The sequence below is a fragment of the Montipora foliosa genome, chromosome 2 (assembly GCF_036669935.1).
Source record: "Montipora foliosa isolate CH-2021 chromosome 2, ASM3666993v2, whole genome shotgun sequence".
NCBI lineage: Eukaryota > Metazoa > Cnidaria > Anthozoa > Scleractinia > Acroporidae > Montipora > Montipora foliosa.
In genome coordinates this window covers 3,217,744-3,237,743 of record NC_090870.1, presented here as the reverse complement: position 1 = coordinate 3,237,743, position 20,000 = coordinate 3,217,744, and the positions used below count along the sequence as shown (strand labels likewise).

The 20,000-nt window shown below is 39.2% G+C and overlaps 3 protein-coding genes across 3 annotated transcripts in view; 1 reads left to right on the top strand and 2 right to left on the bottom strand.

The window, feature by feature from the left end:
• Positions 1-7,570, bottom strand: part of LOC137992077 (WD repeat-containing protein 93-like) — a 13,501-nt gene extending 5,931 nt beyond the window's left edge. Inside the window, exons 1-9 of the mRNA XM_068837168.1 lie at positions 7,034-7,570; positions 5,891-5,955; positions 5,027-5,105; positions 4,214-4,338; positions 3,930-3,995; positions 3,000-3,301; positions 1,786-1,850; positions 1,346-1,423; positions 745-876 (exon numbers count right to left, since the gene is read on the bottom strand). Of these exons, the coding sequence (XP_068693269.1) occupies positions 745-876; positions 1,346-1,423; positions 1,786-1,850; positions 3,000-3,301; positions 3,930-3,995; positions 4,214-4,338; positions 5,027-5,105; positions 5,891-5,955; positions 7,034-7,478 (1,357 nt within the window). The 5' untranslated portion in view covers positions 7,479-7,570. The remainder of the gene's footprint in view (positions 1-744; positions 877-1,345; positions 1,424-1,785; positions 1,851-2,999; positions 3,302-3,929; positions 3,996-4,213; positions 4,339-5,026; positions 5,106-5,890; positions 5,956-7,033) is intronic.
• A 54-nt stretch (positions 7,571-7,624) lies between these two features.
• LOC137992082 (peroxisomal membrane protein 11A-like) lies at positions 7,625-11,118 on the top strand. The gene is made up of 3 exons (XM_068837175.1): positions 7,625-7,833; positions 9,493-9,608; positions 10,347-11,118. Exons 1-3 carry the CDS (start codon positions 7,769-7,771, stop codon positions 10,859-10,861), a joined length of 696 nt encoding a protein of 231 aa, XP_068693276.1. The 5' UTR covers positions 7,625-7,768; the 3' UTR covers positions 10,862-11,118.
• Positions 11,119-11,394: 276 nt separating this feature from the next.
• Positions 11,395-20,000, bottom strand: part of LOC137992076 (dmX-like protein 2) — a 41,003-nt gene continuing 32,397 nt past the window's right edge. The window contains exons 32-38 of the mRNA XM_068837167.1: positions 19,705-19,835; positions 18,795-18,872; positions 18,521-18,612; positions 17,034-17,086; positions 15,720-15,809; positions 12,590-12,717; positions 11,395-12,080 (exon numbers count right to left, since the gene is read on the bottom strand). Coding sequence (XP_068693268.1) covers positions 11,874-12,080; positions 12,590-12,717; positions 15,720-15,809; positions 17,034-17,086; positions 18,521-18,612; positions 18,795-18,872; positions 19,705-19,835 — 779 coding nt within the window. The 3' untranslated portion in view covers positions 11,395-11,873. The remainder of the gene's footprint in view (positions 12,081-12,589; positions 12,718-15,719; positions 15,810-17,033; positions 17,087-18,520; positions 18,613-18,794; positions 18,873-19,704; positions 19,836-20,000) is intronic.

Below are 20,000 nucleotides of genomic sequence, written 5' to 3'. Positions count from 1 at the left end.
GAATAGCTTCAAATTGTTGACATTGGAAGCCTTGTTTTAAAGAGGCGATATTTTAGTCTCCTACACAGCCTCACCCAACATGACGCACCTAATATCGGCTACAAAGGTTACTATAACTGCCATGCGTATAGTAAGCTCTGCATAATTATATAGTCATGGGTAAATGTTCAATTAATTGGCTGTCGGACGGCTGGCTCTTGATGTTCGGTTGGTTCGCACCAACTGAAATGAAGGGACTATCTCGAAATATAGTAGTAAATTTTGGGCTGGAATGACCCAAAAATGTTTTATCATTTACTTTTCACCAGGAATTGTTGAAAATTTTGGCGAAGATGGTAAGCACTCATACCTGTACTTGGAGAAATGCTTTTCTTAATCTACAAGAGTTTTTCTGCTAAGTAAGTACTATGCCTCTTGGCCAATCAACCCCAAATATCTCCGTTTATGCTGAATATATATGCACTAATTAAAAGAGAAAAAAAGGAATGAAAGGCCTGTGGAGTAGAAGTCATTAGCTCCTGGTCAGACAAGTTGCATCTCAGGACGAGAGGTTGTTGTGGCTAAAAAGGACAGCTCTTGGTCTTTGTTATCAAGAACATTTTTCATATAAAAAGTAAAACAAATTATTATCACCAAAATTCCTACTTGTACTGGCTTGAAATTAAGAAGGCTCTAATTGAATGACCTTATAAATGGCCTTTGAGTAATTTTCTAAAATGAAGTCAAAATAAACTATTCTGTCACCTCTGTAAAGATCCCATACGATAACTGCTCCATTTTTGAGTCCCACTGCCATAAATGTACCACACTCACTAATGGCGCTAATGGTTATCTGGTCTGAGTGGGGCCACACAATATCGGGCTTGTGTTCTAGATCTGAGAAAATAATTTTATGTCTCTATGGTAGCAATGAAAAAATAGAAATAGAAATAAGGAACAGGAGGGCTAAGTTGTATGCAAAATTTGCCTCTCCCTGAAAAAATGAGACAATATTCGATGAGATACAGCACTGCATGTTCACACGATTCACACAGTTTCGTTTTGCATGTTTCATGATAAAATCCATTGTCTCGTCTCTTTAGCGGAAGCGTCTTCAGTCAGAATAACTGGCCATCAAATTGTCCTGTTAAAGCGGCGTCGTTTCAAGAACAAGGCATCTCTATTTTTTTTTTGCAATCGATCGCCGGGTATTCTAAAGTTTAGCCAAAACATGAGGTTGATGTGGAACGGTTTAAAGACTACTTGAGTCATTCATATTCCGGCCAAAGGAATGCCATGGAAAACGACCTTCATTGCATGCAAGAGAAAAGAACAGGATTAACAGAACATCTAACAAATCAATCACCTTTCGCAGTCTTGGCAAGTGAGTAAATAAACAACTGTGTTCCCCTTGACCACCATACTGACAAGGAATTTACCTTAGCTGAAAATAAGAAAAATTATTATAACTTGGCAAGCCGTATTTTACCCACTAAATTTAACAACTTGTTTTTACTGCTTCATTTGAAGATGTATAGACATAATAAAATTAATATCTTAAATGTGTCAGTTATGGATTATTGTTTTTCCTCATCATTTGACAGGGCAATGGCCCTCATGCACATAAATTGAAGTGGGTGAAAGTTATGGCCTTGAACATGGTCAATAAGTTGTTACTCTTAAGTACAAGAAATCATTTAATATCAACTACCATATTGCAGTAAGATGTGAGAACTGCAGTGCCTGCTGACTTACTAGCCTAAAAGCAGGCTCTCTCTTTAGTCTGCTGGCAGGCTTCCGACTTACTTGGAGCAGATTCCATTCCTGATGGCACCAATCTGCTTGGTGTTAAGAAATGTACCCTTGGAAACCTGTCAAAGTAATGTGAGCATTTAAAAAATACACAAAAACATCACTATGATGGTAGTAAGTGCATAGGATTCCACCCACACAGGATTATGACCATCATAACATTATCTCTACAAATTCACCACTACTGTACACTGCTTGGAAGCTTAGTTGTTCCAGGCATTCAGAGTGTGTTAGAGAAGGATCAAGATCACGACAATACTAAAATTAAATTTAATACTATAATGTTGAGAGTATGCAGGAAAAGAGATTTGATTCACCATCAATTTTTGTCTTTCCTCTCAAGTTTGCACATGGGGAACCGGCTGGACTAGTACATTATGTGATTCAAAGGGAAGTTAGTGTTAAACGGGGATGAATATCATGAAGTAAATCTATATAAAGGCCTAAAAGAAAGAATGGCACGCAAGAAAAATCTGGCCCCTTCTCTTGTTTTCAGCTTGCAGTACAAAAGGCATGAATGATATAATTTCCAAGTTATGATCAGCAGTCAGTTATTCTTAAATAAATCTTAAAGATCTTTCAGGATGATAAAAGTGACTATTGTAAGGTTCTTTTTACAAGAAGAAAAAGGAAAAATTTTCACAGAGTTCTGCATCAATGGCTGATTGACAAACTAATCATTTGTGCCTAAGTACCGGTAATACACCTTTCCAGACCCTAAGCAACCTCTTCCTTCTCTTAACCTTCATGGATGCTGTACGTTATCTTAATTTGCACTCAAGAAGCCTTGACCTTCATCACACAAACTGGCAGCCGAAGAAGAAATGTTCTCATTTTATAGTCTAAAGGTTTTATTATGCTTCTTTCGTTTTACTGTGTGAATCCAAAAACCGTGAACATTTTGACTTGATTTTGACACTTCCCAATGTACAGCCACCAATCATAAGCGACATGAAACCACACTCTGGTTGCAGTTTCCTCGTGGGTAATTGGCTTTTTTCTTGAAACACAATAACATTTCATAATATTTCCAATGTTCACAGCTTTCGGATTTTCACAGTAAGCCTAAAAGCTACAGGTTTTTTTTTTACAATACACTCCTTGACATTCACATAATTCCTGTTAATTTGTACCCTTAGAGGGCATCATACCTAAAGAACAGCACCAAGTACCAGTGATCCAAGTAAATAGCCAAGAACTACTTTTACCTGGTCAAATTCTCTTCATCTTTGTTAATATACTTCATCTCCTTGGCATGAATTCTGTGAAATGCTTTATCACAGTTTTCAAAATACTGGGACATCAATACATGATTTGCACCAGTGCCTATAACATTGCCCTCAGCATCAATGGCTCTCAAAGCTGCAGAGCAGTTAGTAGCTGCACAAGGACCTACTGGAGCAGGAGACCGCACTCGTAAAACTGGAACAGGCTTAGTAAACATAGCCCCTGATTGACCAGGCTGGGTCTGACCTCCTTGAGCAGAACTTGGTCTTGATCCCGTTGATGGCTTTAGAAATACAAAGCAAGGAATGCACAACTACTTAATATTAATAACTACTATATAACACTTCAAGCTTATCCACTGCTCAACTTTCCTTTGTGATCATTATATTACTACAACTGCTACCATAACTAACACTGCAGAACTACAGGACTTAAGCAATTGGCCTGATATAAGATATCTCTAAATTAATTCCTTGGCTATCTTAGCTTGTCACCCTCTATTGTATTTAGCTTTTAGAATGGCAAAGAATTAGCAAACAAGTTGGAGCAATAAGAGTGCCTTTTATCCTTTTTCAGCTGAGTGATTGCAATTGACTAAAACTGTGCAATCTCAACTAACACAGTCAGTAAGCAGGCTCTCTTCCCTTGCCCTGTGGTGTCAGCCTACTTGCATGTTACCACTTACAAGACAGAACAAACACTGAACTTGAACCTTCTGTGATGAAAGAGAGAAGACCACTTATCAAATCACTAAAGAGTCATGACAAAAATCTACTTACAGACTGAGTATATTAACTTGAAACTGCTTGCAGTGGATGAAGTGGAGGAAATTCATGACCATTACAGATACACAGAATATGATTAATGGAAATATAACCAAGATCATACAGTGCAGATTACCCACAACTTACATCCACAGTGCCTTGGTCTTCAAAAGGTTTTCCAAGCTGGTCTACTGCGATTGATTCTTCTGTACCCTAAAAAGACATCATAGTTAACATTAACACCTGTGTGATTCTTTTATTTCACTACCAACTTAGCGCTGTAACTCCTCATTGGACCAGGTGTATTTTTTAAAGGTTGATGATGTATTCATATTAATCTAGCAATATACCAAAGTCAATAAAGCCTAATGATTTATTCATCCACAGAATAAGAACTGATCGGTAAAAAACTAGTTGTGATTAAAACTAACCAATATTGAGTCCATGGTTGGTTTCCTGGATGATGGAACAAAGGCTGATAAAACAGCATCCATTTCCTTGATCCATGTTTCTTTGGGAACTCTATAGATTTCGAGCCAACTCTCCTTTGTTGCCACTATTTGAGAAATTATACTCCACACAATTATTATTTAATTTACAAAAGACTAAGTTTATGTTTGGGCTTGTTTTAACAAAAAGATGTGCTAAATAAGCACAGCACTTCAGAAAACTGTAGACATACAGTGTTTACAGAGCTGCATCAAATCTGTGCAAATTAAAAAGAAGCAATTAAGGAGGACAACCTGTTATATTCTAACACCCAGCATTTATCTTTCTTGTTTCAAGACAATAAACCACACCTAATCCTGTGAAAAAACAATATACTCTGTTTTTGCTTGAACTGTTCATCACCATCTTTAATTGTATGTTACACTTGCACAAGTTCAAACAAAAACAGGGGGGAGTAACTCCTCCTTCATCTTTGTGTGAATTGATTCCACCCTTGAAATTATTATATGGAGAGGTCAGACAAAAAGACAGCCTTTGACCCTGTTGATGAGGCTTAATTATCTATCTCACGTAACAATACCATCTTAACTAAATAAATTTCTCAGCACACTGCAAGCACAACCCTACCAGTTCTTTTAACCTGATTCTGGTCGAAGCAAGGATTGATTACCCCACAATCTGATAGTCTGGGTCCTCTTGATAAAAACTGAGCTAATTGATCAGCAGTCAATGGTAGTTAGTTAAAATTAATAAAATAATACATTCAAAAGATTTAAGAAGCACAAAAATGTTACCTTCCCAGCCAATCCCAACGTATCCACCATCCTGACTTATTTGCACAAAAGTTGCCCTTGACTGCTTGTTCAGGTTGTCCTAATTTTGAAGGCAAAATAATAACAATTAATAATAATAATAATAATAATAATAATAATAATAATAGTAGTAGTAACAAACTGATAATATTACCACTAATAATAAGAACAATTAGGATAATAATTATTATTACTTTAATTGAGTCTTAAGGTTATATGTACAATATGTAGCCACTAGTCTGGCAAGCAGAAGTGTTTGGATAAGGACAATAAAATGTAGGCCCCATCTCACAACCCTTCAATGTTCATAAAACCTGTGGGACGTTTTAAAGATCCCACACACTTGTTGAAAAGAGTAGGGCATGTAGTTCCCGGTGTTGTGGTCTGTCTTCTGTGGTGTATCATGGTTGGGAGGGTAAAGGCTCGAAGATACTACATAAACTCCAAGGGCAAAATAGAGAGAAGAGATGAGATGAAGGCTTTAGCTTAAGTGCTTGATTTGGAAAAATCAAATGAAATGAAATGTTGGTTCTTGGTGAGAGACTAAGACTTGGGTATCAAGAGGAAAACCTCACGGAGTAGAGTGGAGAACCAACAAGCTCAAACCACACATGGCGTCACGGCTGGTGAGTGACCCTGGGACACTTTCGTGGAAGCTGAGTGCTCTCCCTACTACACCAGCCTAGGTGGTCGCTACGACATTTTACAGGAATGAGTAATATCTCTAACCTTTTGGACACGAAGCAAAGAATCTCCAGCTTAGCTTTTACATGTACGTCACTGTTAATCATGCCTAAAATAGTGATACACTCTTCCATGTGTTATATGTGGTCAGGTTAGACTTACCTGGTCATTGAATGTTCTTATAAGCACAAGTTTATCAGCAGTGAAGCAATATAGCTTAGCAAAACCTAGAAAGTAAAAAAGAACAGAGTGTTATGGTGTTAATGAATAAAGTTTGATGAATAAGAAGTTATTCATCAATGGACTATGTGTTAATGAATAAGGTTTTTGATGAATAAGAAGTTATGTAATTCCCAGAGCGGATGTAAAGGTTTATATAGCATGTGTTCCCCCATTAACATTTTGTAAGTTAGTAGTTATTGAGTAAGATTTAAAGTTTTCAGTCGGCCGTTTTATCCGCGGGTCATTTCTTGCATACGGACACAACACAGAGATACTGTAGCATTATTTTGTTTAGTGTCGAATCATTCCACTTCTCTTCTTGGTTTACGGTCATGCAGCACAACCCAGATCATTCCAATACTTGTGCCCAACTCAACAAACCGTTCGCAACTATTTACAGAGGATCAACCACTGGCATGTATGAAGAGAACATGGGATTGGAGAGGAAGAAATGCTACTGAAGTAGGCTTGGAGAGCAACATCGATTTGTCCCGCCATAATGGCTCTGTCAATTCCAAGCCCACTCATGCATTCTCCCTCCAAGGGCATCTATCTTTTTCTCACAAACGTTGGAAATGTTTTATGTGCAAATCCCAACAGTGGAGCTCCTCAGTTACTGCCTCAAGACAGCAACAATATTTCATAAAATAATCATTACAAAATAGAATATAAACTAAAATAATGATAATTATTTTGGCTTGAAACTTTGCTTGTGTTTTTACCCCTGTACTGGCCAATTTTACTAAATGCCCAACCCTGGGGGAGCAAATGGAAAAAAGCCTGACAAATGCCAAGGGGTGGAGGGGTTGGGAAATGCACTATGAATAGGCCTTTTCGATATATTAAAATTCAGCTTGAAAGAGACGTTTAGAGGACAAAGACAAAGGAAAGTGGAGGATATGCAAATATTTTTCACATTTTTTCCAACATGTTTCTATCGTTGTTGTCCTCACTGCCTCACTATCAAGCTGAATATTCGATATTTCGAAAATGGCCTATTGACAGAGCCATGATTCTCCAATTGACATTTCGGACTTAGCTGGTATCAAGTCATCTGCAGGTGACCGTGAAGCCTTCACCCACCTCCATTATCCAAGGTGGAAATCAGATAGTATCCATCCTGGACATAACAGGCTGAAATCTGTGAGATAGTATTTTCTGTGTCTTCGACACAAGCAATAGTTGTCCCTAAAACACCGTCCACAACTGTCAGGCCTTTATCACAGCCCAGGAACAAATAACTACCATCGGGCACTGTACAAACAAAGGATGTTTTGCAGTAATCAGATAGCTCTTTTCCAAGATCAAACAATGGTAAAACGACCTTAGAGCGCCTCAAAGCCTTTCTTTCCTCGATATCCTCGATAATCTCCCAAGCATCATCGAAAATCTTTCGTACAGTCTTGTCAACCAGGCGAAACGGCTGAGGCAAATCATCAAAAATTTGATCAGGATCCGCGACAAAGTTCCCGTCTCCTTCTTCGTCCGAAGGAGGGCTTAGAGGGCGTTTTGCTTTTCTGCCACGCATTCTTCAAATTCGAGAGGCTAACAAACCGTTCATCACATTCCTGTCAGAGCAGTGTTGTTTGACCGCCATTTTGTCTTTCCTTGACAACAATGTTTTCATACTTAGTCTCCCTCGCCAAATTCTAGCGCTCGACTTAGTTCTCTTCCAGGGTCAAAGTCAAAGAGCAAATGAAGATTTCCATTCCACGGTGGAAGTGTGAAGAGTTGTGTGGATAGTTTCTTATACTTCTGGTGGCCCGCACAAGCCACCGTAGTTTCGTGCTCTGTTAGTTTCCTCCAAAAGATTGGGAAATGGACGTAATTACAGCGGTAGTGAAGTACAATCAACAGACTTTGGGGAGAGATAAACTCTGTAGGTATGTGACGAAATGTGTATTTCAGCTGGAGAATCGAGTTTGTTTACGTTGCTGGCAATTTACAGTTATATTTACATTTCATATAACAACAATCGATCCGGGTTATAACATTGTCATGTTTATTGTAGGTATCTTGAGATTAGAGAGATCTATAAACCTAGATTTTTTTGGTTTGGTGTGTTCGAATGAAACCCAAAAGGTTGAAGCACGCGCGTACCAGCTTACATTTTTTTACTTGCGATCGTGTATTAAGTTTGTTTATTTAACTGTTTCATTTAGATTGGATTTTATGCCAATGACAAGGGTTTAACAGTTGACTGAATTTGCTAAAAGTAGGAAAATGTAGTTCTGTTGATTGTCATGGGCAAGTCTAAGTTACTTGCTTTTAGTTACAAAGGGAAGTTTAATGCCATGATACCCGACGTTGATCACAAAATGTATCATCAGTTACATGTGCCTGCTGGCCTCAAGGCTGTTTGAAGTAACAATAACATACCAATTTTGCAGTGCATGGATGTGTATGAACATAGCAAAAACTTGTTTATTCTTGGTATGTGTGAATACATGTTGTTGCTTTTGGTTTAGAATTTAAATAGTAACCGCTTACTAACCGAGCACGAGGGCCGTACTGGGGAATATTGGTCCGAGGTCGTGGCAGTACGGACCGAGCAAAGCGAGGTCCGTACTGCCACGACCGAGGGCCAATATTCCGCAGAACGGCCCGAGCAAGCTAGGTTAGTAAGTCGTTTATTATATGGCACTCTGTTTCTGATAGTAAAATGCACTTCCGGTGCAATCAATCTTTTTAGCTTTTTATCTTTTAGCTTTTTATCTTTTTAGCTTTTCAATCTTTTTATCTTTCAATCTTTTTAGCTTTTTCTGGTAGTTTCACTGTGAAGAATGACAATATTCACGGTGTTTTTTTCGCTGTTTTGGTTGCAAATTATGAATTTGCCGGCTTTGCTCCAAAACAAAAATACACGGCTTAGACCGTTTCCACGGAAATGGTCCGTACTGCAAAATCCCGACCGAGAAAGAACCAATCAGAGCGCTGGGATTTGCCCAAGACTAGCTTTGCCATATAATAATGATAATTATTACATGTATGTTAGTTTTATTTCTTTTTGTTATTTTGCTTTTTTGACAGAGTTGTGCGTGTTTGTGCATGTATTAAAGCAAGTTGATTTTGTTGAAGCTACAATAATAATCAGTATTATTCATTCAAAATATTTCCCCGTTTCTGATTGGTTAAAACCACACGCATAATTCACCATAACCAGCTGCTGTTCACCAAATTTGGAAAGAAACTTCGTCATATTGAATCAATGACGTCAAAAGTGCAGCCCGCTGCAAATTATTGAACCGTTGACTGAAAAAAGCTGGGGACGAGATTGTGTTATTTTTGTTGAGCAGAAAAATGGCTGCGAGTATATAGGTTTAGAAGTTTGAGCGAAGAAAATATTTTGAATGAATAATAAAGCAATTATTGAATTTGGCTTTCGTAGAATATGAAGAATTCTGCAGATCTCGGAGGATGTTATCCACCTCGGCCTTCGGCTTTGGTGGATAACACCCTCCTCGACCTGCGAATTCTTCATATCCTACTCAGCCTCATTCAATAATTGCTAATTATAAGATTCTTTTGATTTTCTATATCAGGATAATTCAATATGGCTCTAGATTATCAAGTTATCTTTTGGCCCAAGCTGGTGCAAGTGCTGATTTGGTAAACAGACTTAAAACTCTTGATAAACAGACCAGTACGTCAAGGAAGAGTGAGTATCATAGTCACATTTAGTGATTCATATCTTGTGAAGTCATTTAAGACACAGTCCTAACTGGTGTGGAAAGAAGTGTGTGGAGCAGTAATACACTGTAATATTATTTTAATATTATTACCTCTTGATGCCATGTTGTGACATGCTCTGGTATTTTGACCCCTTTCCACTTCTCATTGCATTGAATTTAACTGTGAAATACTGTAGCAAAAAATGACATAAACAACCCATACAAACAAGTTTAAATAAAAATTGAGTGCTCTTTGTACAGATAAAACAACAATACTGCACTGTACAATTTCAGTTTTTCAAATTTGTATGTGTTTCCTAGCATTTGAACATCTTTCATTTACCCCCACAAAAAAAAATTCAGTGAACAATTAGCCAATGTTTGTGCAACATAATATTGTTACTGCTGTCAGTCCTAGCTCAAGGATGAGTTGATAAGTGTGGGGGTGAAGAGAAGTGACTTAATTTTTTTTGTTTTTTGCTTTTTACTGTATATGTGGCTGCCATAGACTGAATGCAAAAATTATTCTTTCATCTTTGTGCAAATTAACCTGACTACCTTGTCTTACAGCCAACTCTCAATTTTACACAATAAGGCCAGTAAGGCCAATTGACACAAACACAAAAGAATAATTAATTGGCGGCCATTTTTTTGCATTTGGTCAATGACCAGTCAAAGAAACACAAATGATGGAATCTTTAATGCTTTGTTTCTCAAATACTTAGTTTTTAGATTGGGAAGGAGCTTGGACATGATCTTGGGAGCTATAAGAGCAAGAGAAATTCGTCATGACAGTGTTCTCAAAATTCTCATTATCTGCCGCCGCATCACTTTTGCCTTTTATTACATCATTGACCACATCACATGGGCAGTAAGGCTGGGACTGTACAAGTCAAACCTCAAAGAATGGTCAAAGTTAGAGGCCAAATTGTGGCTTATTGCTCTTGGCTTTGGACTCTTGAGAAATCTGTATGACATTCTTAACTTAGTTCTTGTTCCAGCAAAGAAAAATGATGGGGAAGAAAGGTCCATTCAGAGTAATTCAGTGACTACACGACTGGCGTCTCGTCCAGAAATCCTGCTAGATACAGTAAAAAATTCAGCTGATTTTCTGTTACCCTTCAATGTTATGGGGATGATTGAATTGAACGTTGGATTAGCTGGTTTACTGGGGCTAATATCGTCAATTGCCGGTGCAGTTCCTGTATGGAATCCCAACATGAAATTAAAACCATCATAGCCTTTTTGTTTTAGGAACAGTATTAGGTAGGAGGCACACTGATTTTAGCCTTGATTTTCAATAACCTCTTTCTCCTGGTGGGCCATAGATAAAGAGTTAAACATCTCTCTAGTTTTAACCCTCTGATGGGTAATTGGAGTGAAGAGGTGGATCAATGTCTAGGTTTATCATTTTTTAGTGGATTGATTCCCTAGGGTAACTAAGATCTGCAATGTATTAATAAATAATTTTCACTTCCTTAAAAAATGGAAATATAACTGGAAGGTCTGTGCATAATTTTATTTCCTGGAAATGAAGTGCAATCCAGTTGAAAAAAAAAATACTTCCCATATTGGGCATCACAGCAAGAAGTTATACTTATCTTATCCAAATTGGGGTTTGCTCTAAAATTTGAGGGCACTTGTCTCCTGTGTGTCTCAAAAATCAATCAATCACAGCTTCAATAACTTGTGTTCTTTGTTCAGTTTTCTTTTAGTTGGGATAATACCAAATGTTGTGCATGTTCAGGTAGAATAACAATTAAAAAATACAACTTGTACTGAAATTTTTTAATCTTATACCTAACGAATTATTTTTAGACATTTTATGTTAAAAAAACTTATCATTGCTAAGCAAGGAACATTTTGGCTAATGCGCGGTGTAAAGCGCACCACACTGGTGATGTCACAGAGAAACACTGGGCACAGAGGAGCAGTCCACGCACAGAGGAACAGTGGACACACAGCAACATTAGGCACAAAGTAACTGCACATTAAGCAACATTTTAACAACAAGCTCCAACTGGCTGTGATCTCTTTCACTTCAAAGTATATTGTTTAGTTAAGGTTTGATGATCAAACCCTTTCACGACCAGAACGTTTCAATATGTAGACTATATCAAACACAGTAGCATGTTTCCCACATATCAGTCCAATGCCTTGACCGTGTTCTTTATCTGAATGTGGATAAGGCAAGTCATCCTTCTTGGGAGAGAGAGTAGAATCAATTCCACAAAGTTTCCATCAAACATTTGTCAAAGAAGCTTGCTGTTAAAAATAGTCTCTCTGACAGACAACTGTCGCCACTTTACAGTACCATCTCCTCCACAGGAGAACAACTGACCATTTGGCTGCAGACACATCATTGCCACGCCTTGTGTCCCATATTTGAGGAGATAAGCTCCTTTTCCATGCTCTTTTGGATAGCACTCTAATTCCTCATGTACTGATAAACCCCAAACCTAAAATATAAATGCAAAACCGACAGGTGTTAGGACTGGTAAGCCAAATGCGATGCCGTAAGCGTGCTTCTGAAAGCTGGGAAGCAGGATTCGAGCAGTTTGTGGTGCGAGCGCTCTCCGCAGTCTACCCACAGGTTTAATTCTTCTATGTGTTTTACACTTGTTAGTTTTCTACTCTACCGAAACGGTCTTCCTCCGTGTTCCGTACTTATTCCCCTTCCCCTCCCCCTCAAAGGATAGTTCATACGATGTACTTTGATTCTCATTAAATTAGCGTGGCCTCTCTTATAATACGAGCCTCAACCAATGCATGGTGGTTTCACTTTTTAGCGATAGTTAGACCATAGGACTTCAGTTGTAAACGACAGAAAACATTCAATTTGACGAATGCTTGGAAATGTGTTTGCAATGCAACTGTTCTAAAGTGGTCGTAGTCGTACGAGATGTAAGTAGAGCAAAATTTAAACATTTCGTTCATACACAAAACGACACGTTTTCATTCTGATTACCTTAATATCGCCATCTTCTGAGCCAGAAATGAAGAACTCCTCGTTTTCATCAACAACGATACTCTTGACGGGTGCATCATGAGCTAAAAATGTATGACGTAATTGGCGTTGCCTTAAATCAAATATACCTTTGACAAAGTCAAGGCAGAATACTCACTTTTCTTCAGTTGTAACATAGTAGGTCACAAAAAGGGCGCTTCTATTTCCGTTGCGTCAGAGGGTACGACTCTATAAGGCTTACTGTGCAGGGGAACTCGTCTTACTTTTCATCTTGTTTAGTTCACTGCTCTGACCATCTTCGCGTTTTAATCAAAATATCAGATCTAGCATCGTGTGTACGGCAAACGTCAGGCTGGAATTTGCGTTTTCGCAATAAATGAAAGAAATGTATTTGATTTTGGCTGATTCCTTGCCTGTTCGCAACAGATATCGAGCAACTTCTAAAATGAGAAAATTTTCACACTTCTACGGCAAAGCAGAAACTTGAATTCTGTTCGCCATTTCACATAAAGGCTATGCTACATCTCTATGGGTATTAAAGTCCCAAAAAATATACTCGCGTTATCTACCCTAATAAGACCGAAACTGCAGAAAGATTTGGAATCATAATGATCTCGGTTCGTGGAACTAGAGGACTAACTCAGTGTGCTTGCTCTCACTTTAACTCTGTCATAATCAACAAAGGACACAAGAACGGGTCTCCTCAACGGACTGACGAATTTCACTCCTAAGGCCTCATTATTGAAGCCAATGGAGAGATTAAACTTTGTGTTTACCGTCGATAGGAAACGCCGGTACGCTAATGCGTGTCAAGAAGTCTTAATTTTAGTTAATTTAACTCATCGTGATAACTGGGTGGCCAAAAGGAAAAAAAATGGCCTGAAATCAAATAGCCTTCATAAAGTTTGGGCAAACAGCAAATTAAAGTCCAACCTCTGCCATAAGGGAGCTTAAGATCTACGACGACGACGTCGTCGAAAACGCCAGAAAACAATGATATCATTGGTTAAAAGAGCATGCATAATCGTGCTGCACGTGCACGGATTTTAGCTCATATTTTTGCGGTTCTCTGCATGACGACGACGTTAAATCACTAAATTTTAGGTTTTGACGACAACGTTAGCATGCAACAGAGAATCTTTCATTGTCTATTTTCAGTCTGAAACCGCTCGTACCAATTTATTTTTAGGAAACTTCGCCCACATTGTACGAAGTGAAGGAGGTGGAATAATCGCGAAAGACTTTTACTAGAGCAAAGCTCTATTTTGAGGTGACGTTTTCGTCGACGTCGCCATCGTAGATCTTAAGCTCCCTATAAACGTAAAGGTTTACAGACAGATCTCAACTGACGCACATATTTTACTCGAGCTCCAGTCAGAAACCATGACTGCCTCTTGTTTTAGTTTACTTCTGACTTCATATGACTTGCTAGATAGTTGGACTGCACAGAACGAGAGAAATTGATTTCACTAAACCAGAAACCCATAAGAGTTGAAACGTGTAACGCGCGTTCACAGCTTCCGAATATTCAGTGCAAACTGATTGGTTGAATGTTTCAGTGCTAAGTACCATATTTGGAAACCCCTCGTTCTTGTTGTTCCAAATATGGTACTTAGCAAGTTGAATATTCAGAAGCTTGTTTCGCAGCACACAAGGGGCCGTTACACGTTTCAACCCTTATGGGTTTCTGAATAAACTCAGTTTTCACAAACAGCAAACTGTAGCCTGGAAAACGGTTTTCCGTAAAATTGAGGCTGAATCTCTCCACAAGACAAAGACAAGGGGCCGAACGCAGTCGAAGGCACCCCCGATGCTCCTGTTTCAATAATTTCTACCGTATATTTATGCACCTGTCAATTGAAACCCCCACCCCGGGGAAGTATGGTGCATTGATGGGGGTTACTAAGGGTTTTGGCACCTTTATGTGTCCGAGGGGGTGGGGGATTTGTTGTTTTTTGTTGCATCAGTTTTGCAATTGACAGGTGCATTACCGCACGGATGGGCACCACTCCTATTTCGTTTCATGCACAAGTTGTCCTTTCCTGCAAGAGAGGTCGCTTTTCTTTTGCGTTTGCTGGGCTGACGAGTACGGGAAAAGAAACCTCTGCCATGGCTCGATACTCGCTTTGATCCAACCGCCGTCTACAACCTTGGACGGCACTCTTCAAAGCGCATGCCCTATGATATGTTTGCTGACAGTGACCAATCTCGACCCCAGAGCTCTTCCCTTGACTGAGGGAGAGAAGAGCAGCCTTGGGTCGACCAGAGGCTCTGGTGACGAGAATGGACAGTGACTCGAGCCAGCTATAACCCGCGCATTCCTTTACAGTAAACCCGCTTTTGTAAATTGAGCCCACAAAAGATGATAGTATCACGTGAGGATTCGGTCGCCAAGTAACCGCCACGCATGCTCAACACAGTGAGTTTCGACCCATGGCAGAGGTCTCTGCTCCAGTACTCGTCAATCCAGCGAACGCAAGAAGAAAAGAGACCTCTCCTAGCAGGGAATCATTCTCTCAAATCTTTACTTTAAAGGTGCGTGTTTATGGGAAGTGTTTTGGACCGCAATTTGCTGTTTGACCAAACTGAAATAAAACGCGAATCGATAGCGAAGTGTAAGCTGTAGCGTGAACAACCGATAGACCTCGAAACATCATTTTATAATGACTGCAAAAATTCTCGCGCGCTCATTGGCTAATTTTTATTGTCAATAAGCGGACAGACACATAAATTTATAATTTATAAGATAATGACGCGATATTGCTCGCGTCAGCTTGAAGTTTCTCGCATTTTTGTCTCACTTTCTCCTCGTGTTTCGACTTAATTTTGACCCCTCTGCCTTTTTGTTATTGTAAAAAACAAATTGATGACAGTTTTTCATGCGTCTGTCCTGTTATTGACAATGAATGTCGTCATAACATTGTCAAAGTAGTCTGCGGATCCACTCGTCTATCGCCTCGTGGATCCACAGCTACTTTGACAATGTTATGACGCAATTCATGATCAATAGCAGGACAGACGCATGAAAAACTGACATCAATTTGTTAATAAACTGAGTAGACAGCCCTTGTCTACAACAACGCAAACGCCCTCTTCCATTGTAAAGGAATCAGCCAGTAATCAAGGATACAAATATTGCCTTTTCTTCCACCAGATATGACAAGCTGTTGACCAGGTACATAAGCTAGACAGGGAGCTCCACTTTCATGGCAAATAAATGCTGGAAAGAGAACACGAGTAACCAAAGATCTTTATGATATCTCCCCAAAAATACAAGTATTAGTACCAATGGCAATGCTGAGTATGTACTACACTTGTGAGAAAAGCTTCCAGATATCCCATGTACCAAAGTAGCTCAAGATCATCTTGATAAAATCATACTGGTAGAAATTCGTTACAACAAAGAGGCCTTGCCTCTGAAACTTAACCAACAAAAATAGTCCAGAAGTTCTTTTAAGCCGACAAGCCTTAAGCAAACATACAAAACATTCAACGAAAGTAACCGTTACAGCTTAAGTGGCAATCTGGGTCCGGTTGGTCGAAGCCTGGTTAACGCTAACCGTTGGTTAATATGTATCAAAACCTATAGGTTTATGTGGTATATAATGCTGGTTAGCGTTAACCATGCATACTTTGATGATACTCTGGTTCGAAAAAAATTTGAATTCAGCTTAGAACGTTACAGTTACATGTACAGATTCGATAAATAGTAGCGTCTACAGTTAAAACATTTAATTCTAATTGGAAAAGTTTTGGGAAATTGGGGAATATTCGATCACGTGACGCGCTTAGACCAATCGCGTGTGAGTGAAAATATCTGATGGATCATAAACAACATTATTAAAAACGAAACAACTGATATTAGATTTCCAGAATTTTCATTGACTCGCCGGACAAGGCTATCAGTTCATATACCTGCTGTGCCTAATATGGTCAAAGAACGCCTCAGCAATAAAGCGAGCTGAAAACATTTTTGCAGCTCTGAGACAAAATTGCCAACAAAAGCCGTTTTGGACCGCAATAGGCAATTTTCACGATGGCGTCATTTGTCTACAACTACATACCACAATTCAGTTTGTTTTCTTTTCACATTTAAATTTTGTATTCCCAGTGGGGTAAAAATAACAATAGCTGTTATTAACATGAAGGATTCTGGTACTTGTAGTCATATGGCGTCATCATGCAAATGTCCTATTGACCGAGGCAGAAGTCGATGCTTTAGGCGACAATACTACCCCCAGGAACACCATGAACTTTTTAATAAAACAATCATTCCACTCGGGCTTGCTGGATGTAAAATGATTATAACCAACTCGGCACTACGCGCCTCGTTGGTTATCTATCACTTCATATCCAGCTCGCCCTCGTAGAATAATTATTGTTCAATATCCGCAGCAGTTTTATATCTATGGGCTTTACTTGTCTCATATTTCTAATGCCTTACCATGGACAAGCGAGCTGTGCGGAGAAACTAGCGTATCCCAAAGACAAACATTACTGGCAAAGAAGGAAAAAAGAAAGAAAAGTGAAAACATTAATGCCTGAAGTTAGCGGGAAAGAAATCTCTTGTGAAAAAGAGCAACTCTTTTAGAGAAAGGAAAGTATTGAACTGTTACCACGAAAAGCTGTCAAGTGCAAATTACAACTGACCAAAAACAAACGATGAAAAGGTGTTTAGGGAGCAGGGAGTGTGCAGTGTTAAGAGCACTTGCCTCCTAACAATGTGGCCAGACTTCGACTCCCAGACTTGGTGTCATATGTGGGTTTTTATACAAAAATGAAAAAAAAACCAAATCCATATTGTCCTTATTGCACCAGTACTGAGCAAACTACAATGCATCTGTTATGCTCATGTGTGATCGCCAGATGGTTTTGGCGCGAATTTATCAATTGGTATCACTCTCTCCATTCTGAAAAAATATCCGCTCTTTCCGAAAAAGAAATTCTATATGCTGTGCTGAACGGGTCGTCGTCTTCTTCAATCCTCAACCACTTAATCCTTATCGGGAAGTACTTTCTTTATAGTAATGCGCTTGAGGAATATATAAAGTTTCGATTAGCAGACTATGTTAATTTTGTTTATGACAAATTAAGAGTGGGAAAATATATTTCGGTCATGACAAATACCCACACTGCTTTTGCAAAAAAATGGCATAGGTTTCTCGAGTGACATATTTTGGTGTTGTTAACTACCTGTTGGTCAAGTCAAGTGTTTTGATCTGTAAATCTGCAAAGTGTATTTTGGTGATTGTAAAAAAATATATATATTAAAAAAAAAAGGTGGGCTGAGTTTGTTGTTTCTGCATGCACTCTGCTCCAAGAGGTTTTCGTCCGGTTTCCCCCTGCTGTCAGGCCTAAAAACCATCTTCCGATTTCATTTGAGTTCTGTACAGCGGTGTCCCCAATTAGTGCCCCAGTGCTAAATACATTCTTAGTTCATGATTATAGAGCGAGTTTCAATTGAGTGTCGTAAACAAAACCAAAGTAATTACTTTGGCCAATCAAAAAGGGTAGAGACAATCCAGTAAACCAATCAGAACTCGAAGTAATTACACGTAGCTGACACAAAGCGCGGGAAAATGTGCACGCGCGAGCCACGATTGGGTTTGGTTTCACTTCTGGTCCGGGTTGCTCAAAGCATGGTTAGCGCTAACCAGCTTTAAATACCATGGAAACTTATCGGTTTTGATGCCTCTTATCCAACGGTTAGCGCTAACCAGGCTTCGAGCAACCGGCCCCTGGTTGGTTGAGAAAATGGCGCGAGAACTTTGAACCAATCACTGAGTGAAGTAATCATAAACCAAAGTAATTATCTAATTACTTTCGACACTCGATTGAAAACCGCTCTACTAGATGGCTCGATAAAACACAAATGGACTGGACAGGAAGGGATGGACTCCAATAAAGAAGAAGGTGGAAGTGCGAAGTTACCTTCCATCTGAGGAATGTCCCGCAGTTGCTATAAAACTTGAGGAGCCAACAAAAGCAAAGTCGCTTGTCTGTTTGTTGTGGCATTTAAGGGTCTGGACGAAGAGAGAATGAAAGAGAAAATCATTGATGGTACGTTCGCTTGCAGAACCCATGCAGGCCCATCTTTATCTTCTTTTCCTTGTTACATGGTAATGAATATCAGAAATTGAGTCAATGATCTGACAAACAAGATCGCACTTCTTTATTACATTGCTATCTCAAAAAAGCCTCTTACCAGAAATGCATCTGATGAAGCATTGGTGCTGCTTACTTGCCACAACTGGAGCTGACCGCTCGCATCTGACACTCCAAACTGAAAAACAGAAAGTCGGTTGAGGGCTGCCTTTGAAAAGTGTTGAATTAACAAATCGAATGTGGTTCACCGTTTTCTGTACTCTTATCGACAACAATATTCGTCATCACAGTGGTCAAAATGTTGTGAACCCACGAGGCTCACAAAAATTGCGTGACACGTTGACGCGAGCAGCGTTGTCTAGAGTCTTATTATTGACAAAGGCAAATGAGCTAACCTGATTGCGAGACTACAAGCAATTTTCGTCGTTAGTCCACAACATTTGTGATGACGAATATCGTTGTCGATAAGAGACAGACAACGCTGAACCGCATTGGACTTGCTAAAGCGGTACTATGATAAAAAAATCACTTCCTTTTTTTTCTTCAGAAACTGTGTTTTCTTAACATCTGCCTGGCAAAAGTTTGAGCTTTGATTTGTCTCTAAAGGTTGTTTACTTTTAGTGTGTTTTGGATTGCACGGTCTGCCATTACCCACATTCAAAACTGACCGACTGGACTTCAGAGGAATGGATCTAGGGAAGTGACGTCATCAACTCAATAGCTTAAAACTTCAGCGTGTAAACGCAGTTTATTTTGTGTACAAAACATTAGTTTAAAAATCTGAAAGCCCGAACTCTCGTGCTCCATATTAATTCACTCGCGTACAAACGCATTGCATTCTTAAACTAGTGAGTCCAGACGTCATTTTCTCCTCGATCCAGCTCTTTCAAGATTTACAAGTTAGTAATGGCGGACCATTAAATAGAAAAATTCCAGTTAAAATGAACAAGTGTCTTCGTGAAATCTTCAAGAATCACTATGAAGAGAGTTAACCTGGTCCATTTGCAAACCTTGTTGCCATGTGGACTGAATCTCGCTCTAGTTACTCTTTGATAAGATCCAGATGTGTGATGAGATGTGATCTCCTGCGCATGTCCAAATTCCCACATACGGATGCTGCCATCCTGAGAGCCTGAGACGTCTGAAATAAAATGGTGGTGATAAATAGTAGCAGTAGCAGTAGCAGTAGCAGTAGCAGTAGCAGTAGCAGTAGCAGTAGCAGTAGCAGTGGTAGTGGTAGTAGTAGCAGCAGCAGCAGCAGCAGCAGCAGTAGCAGTAGCAGTAGTAGCATTAGCAGTAGCAGTAG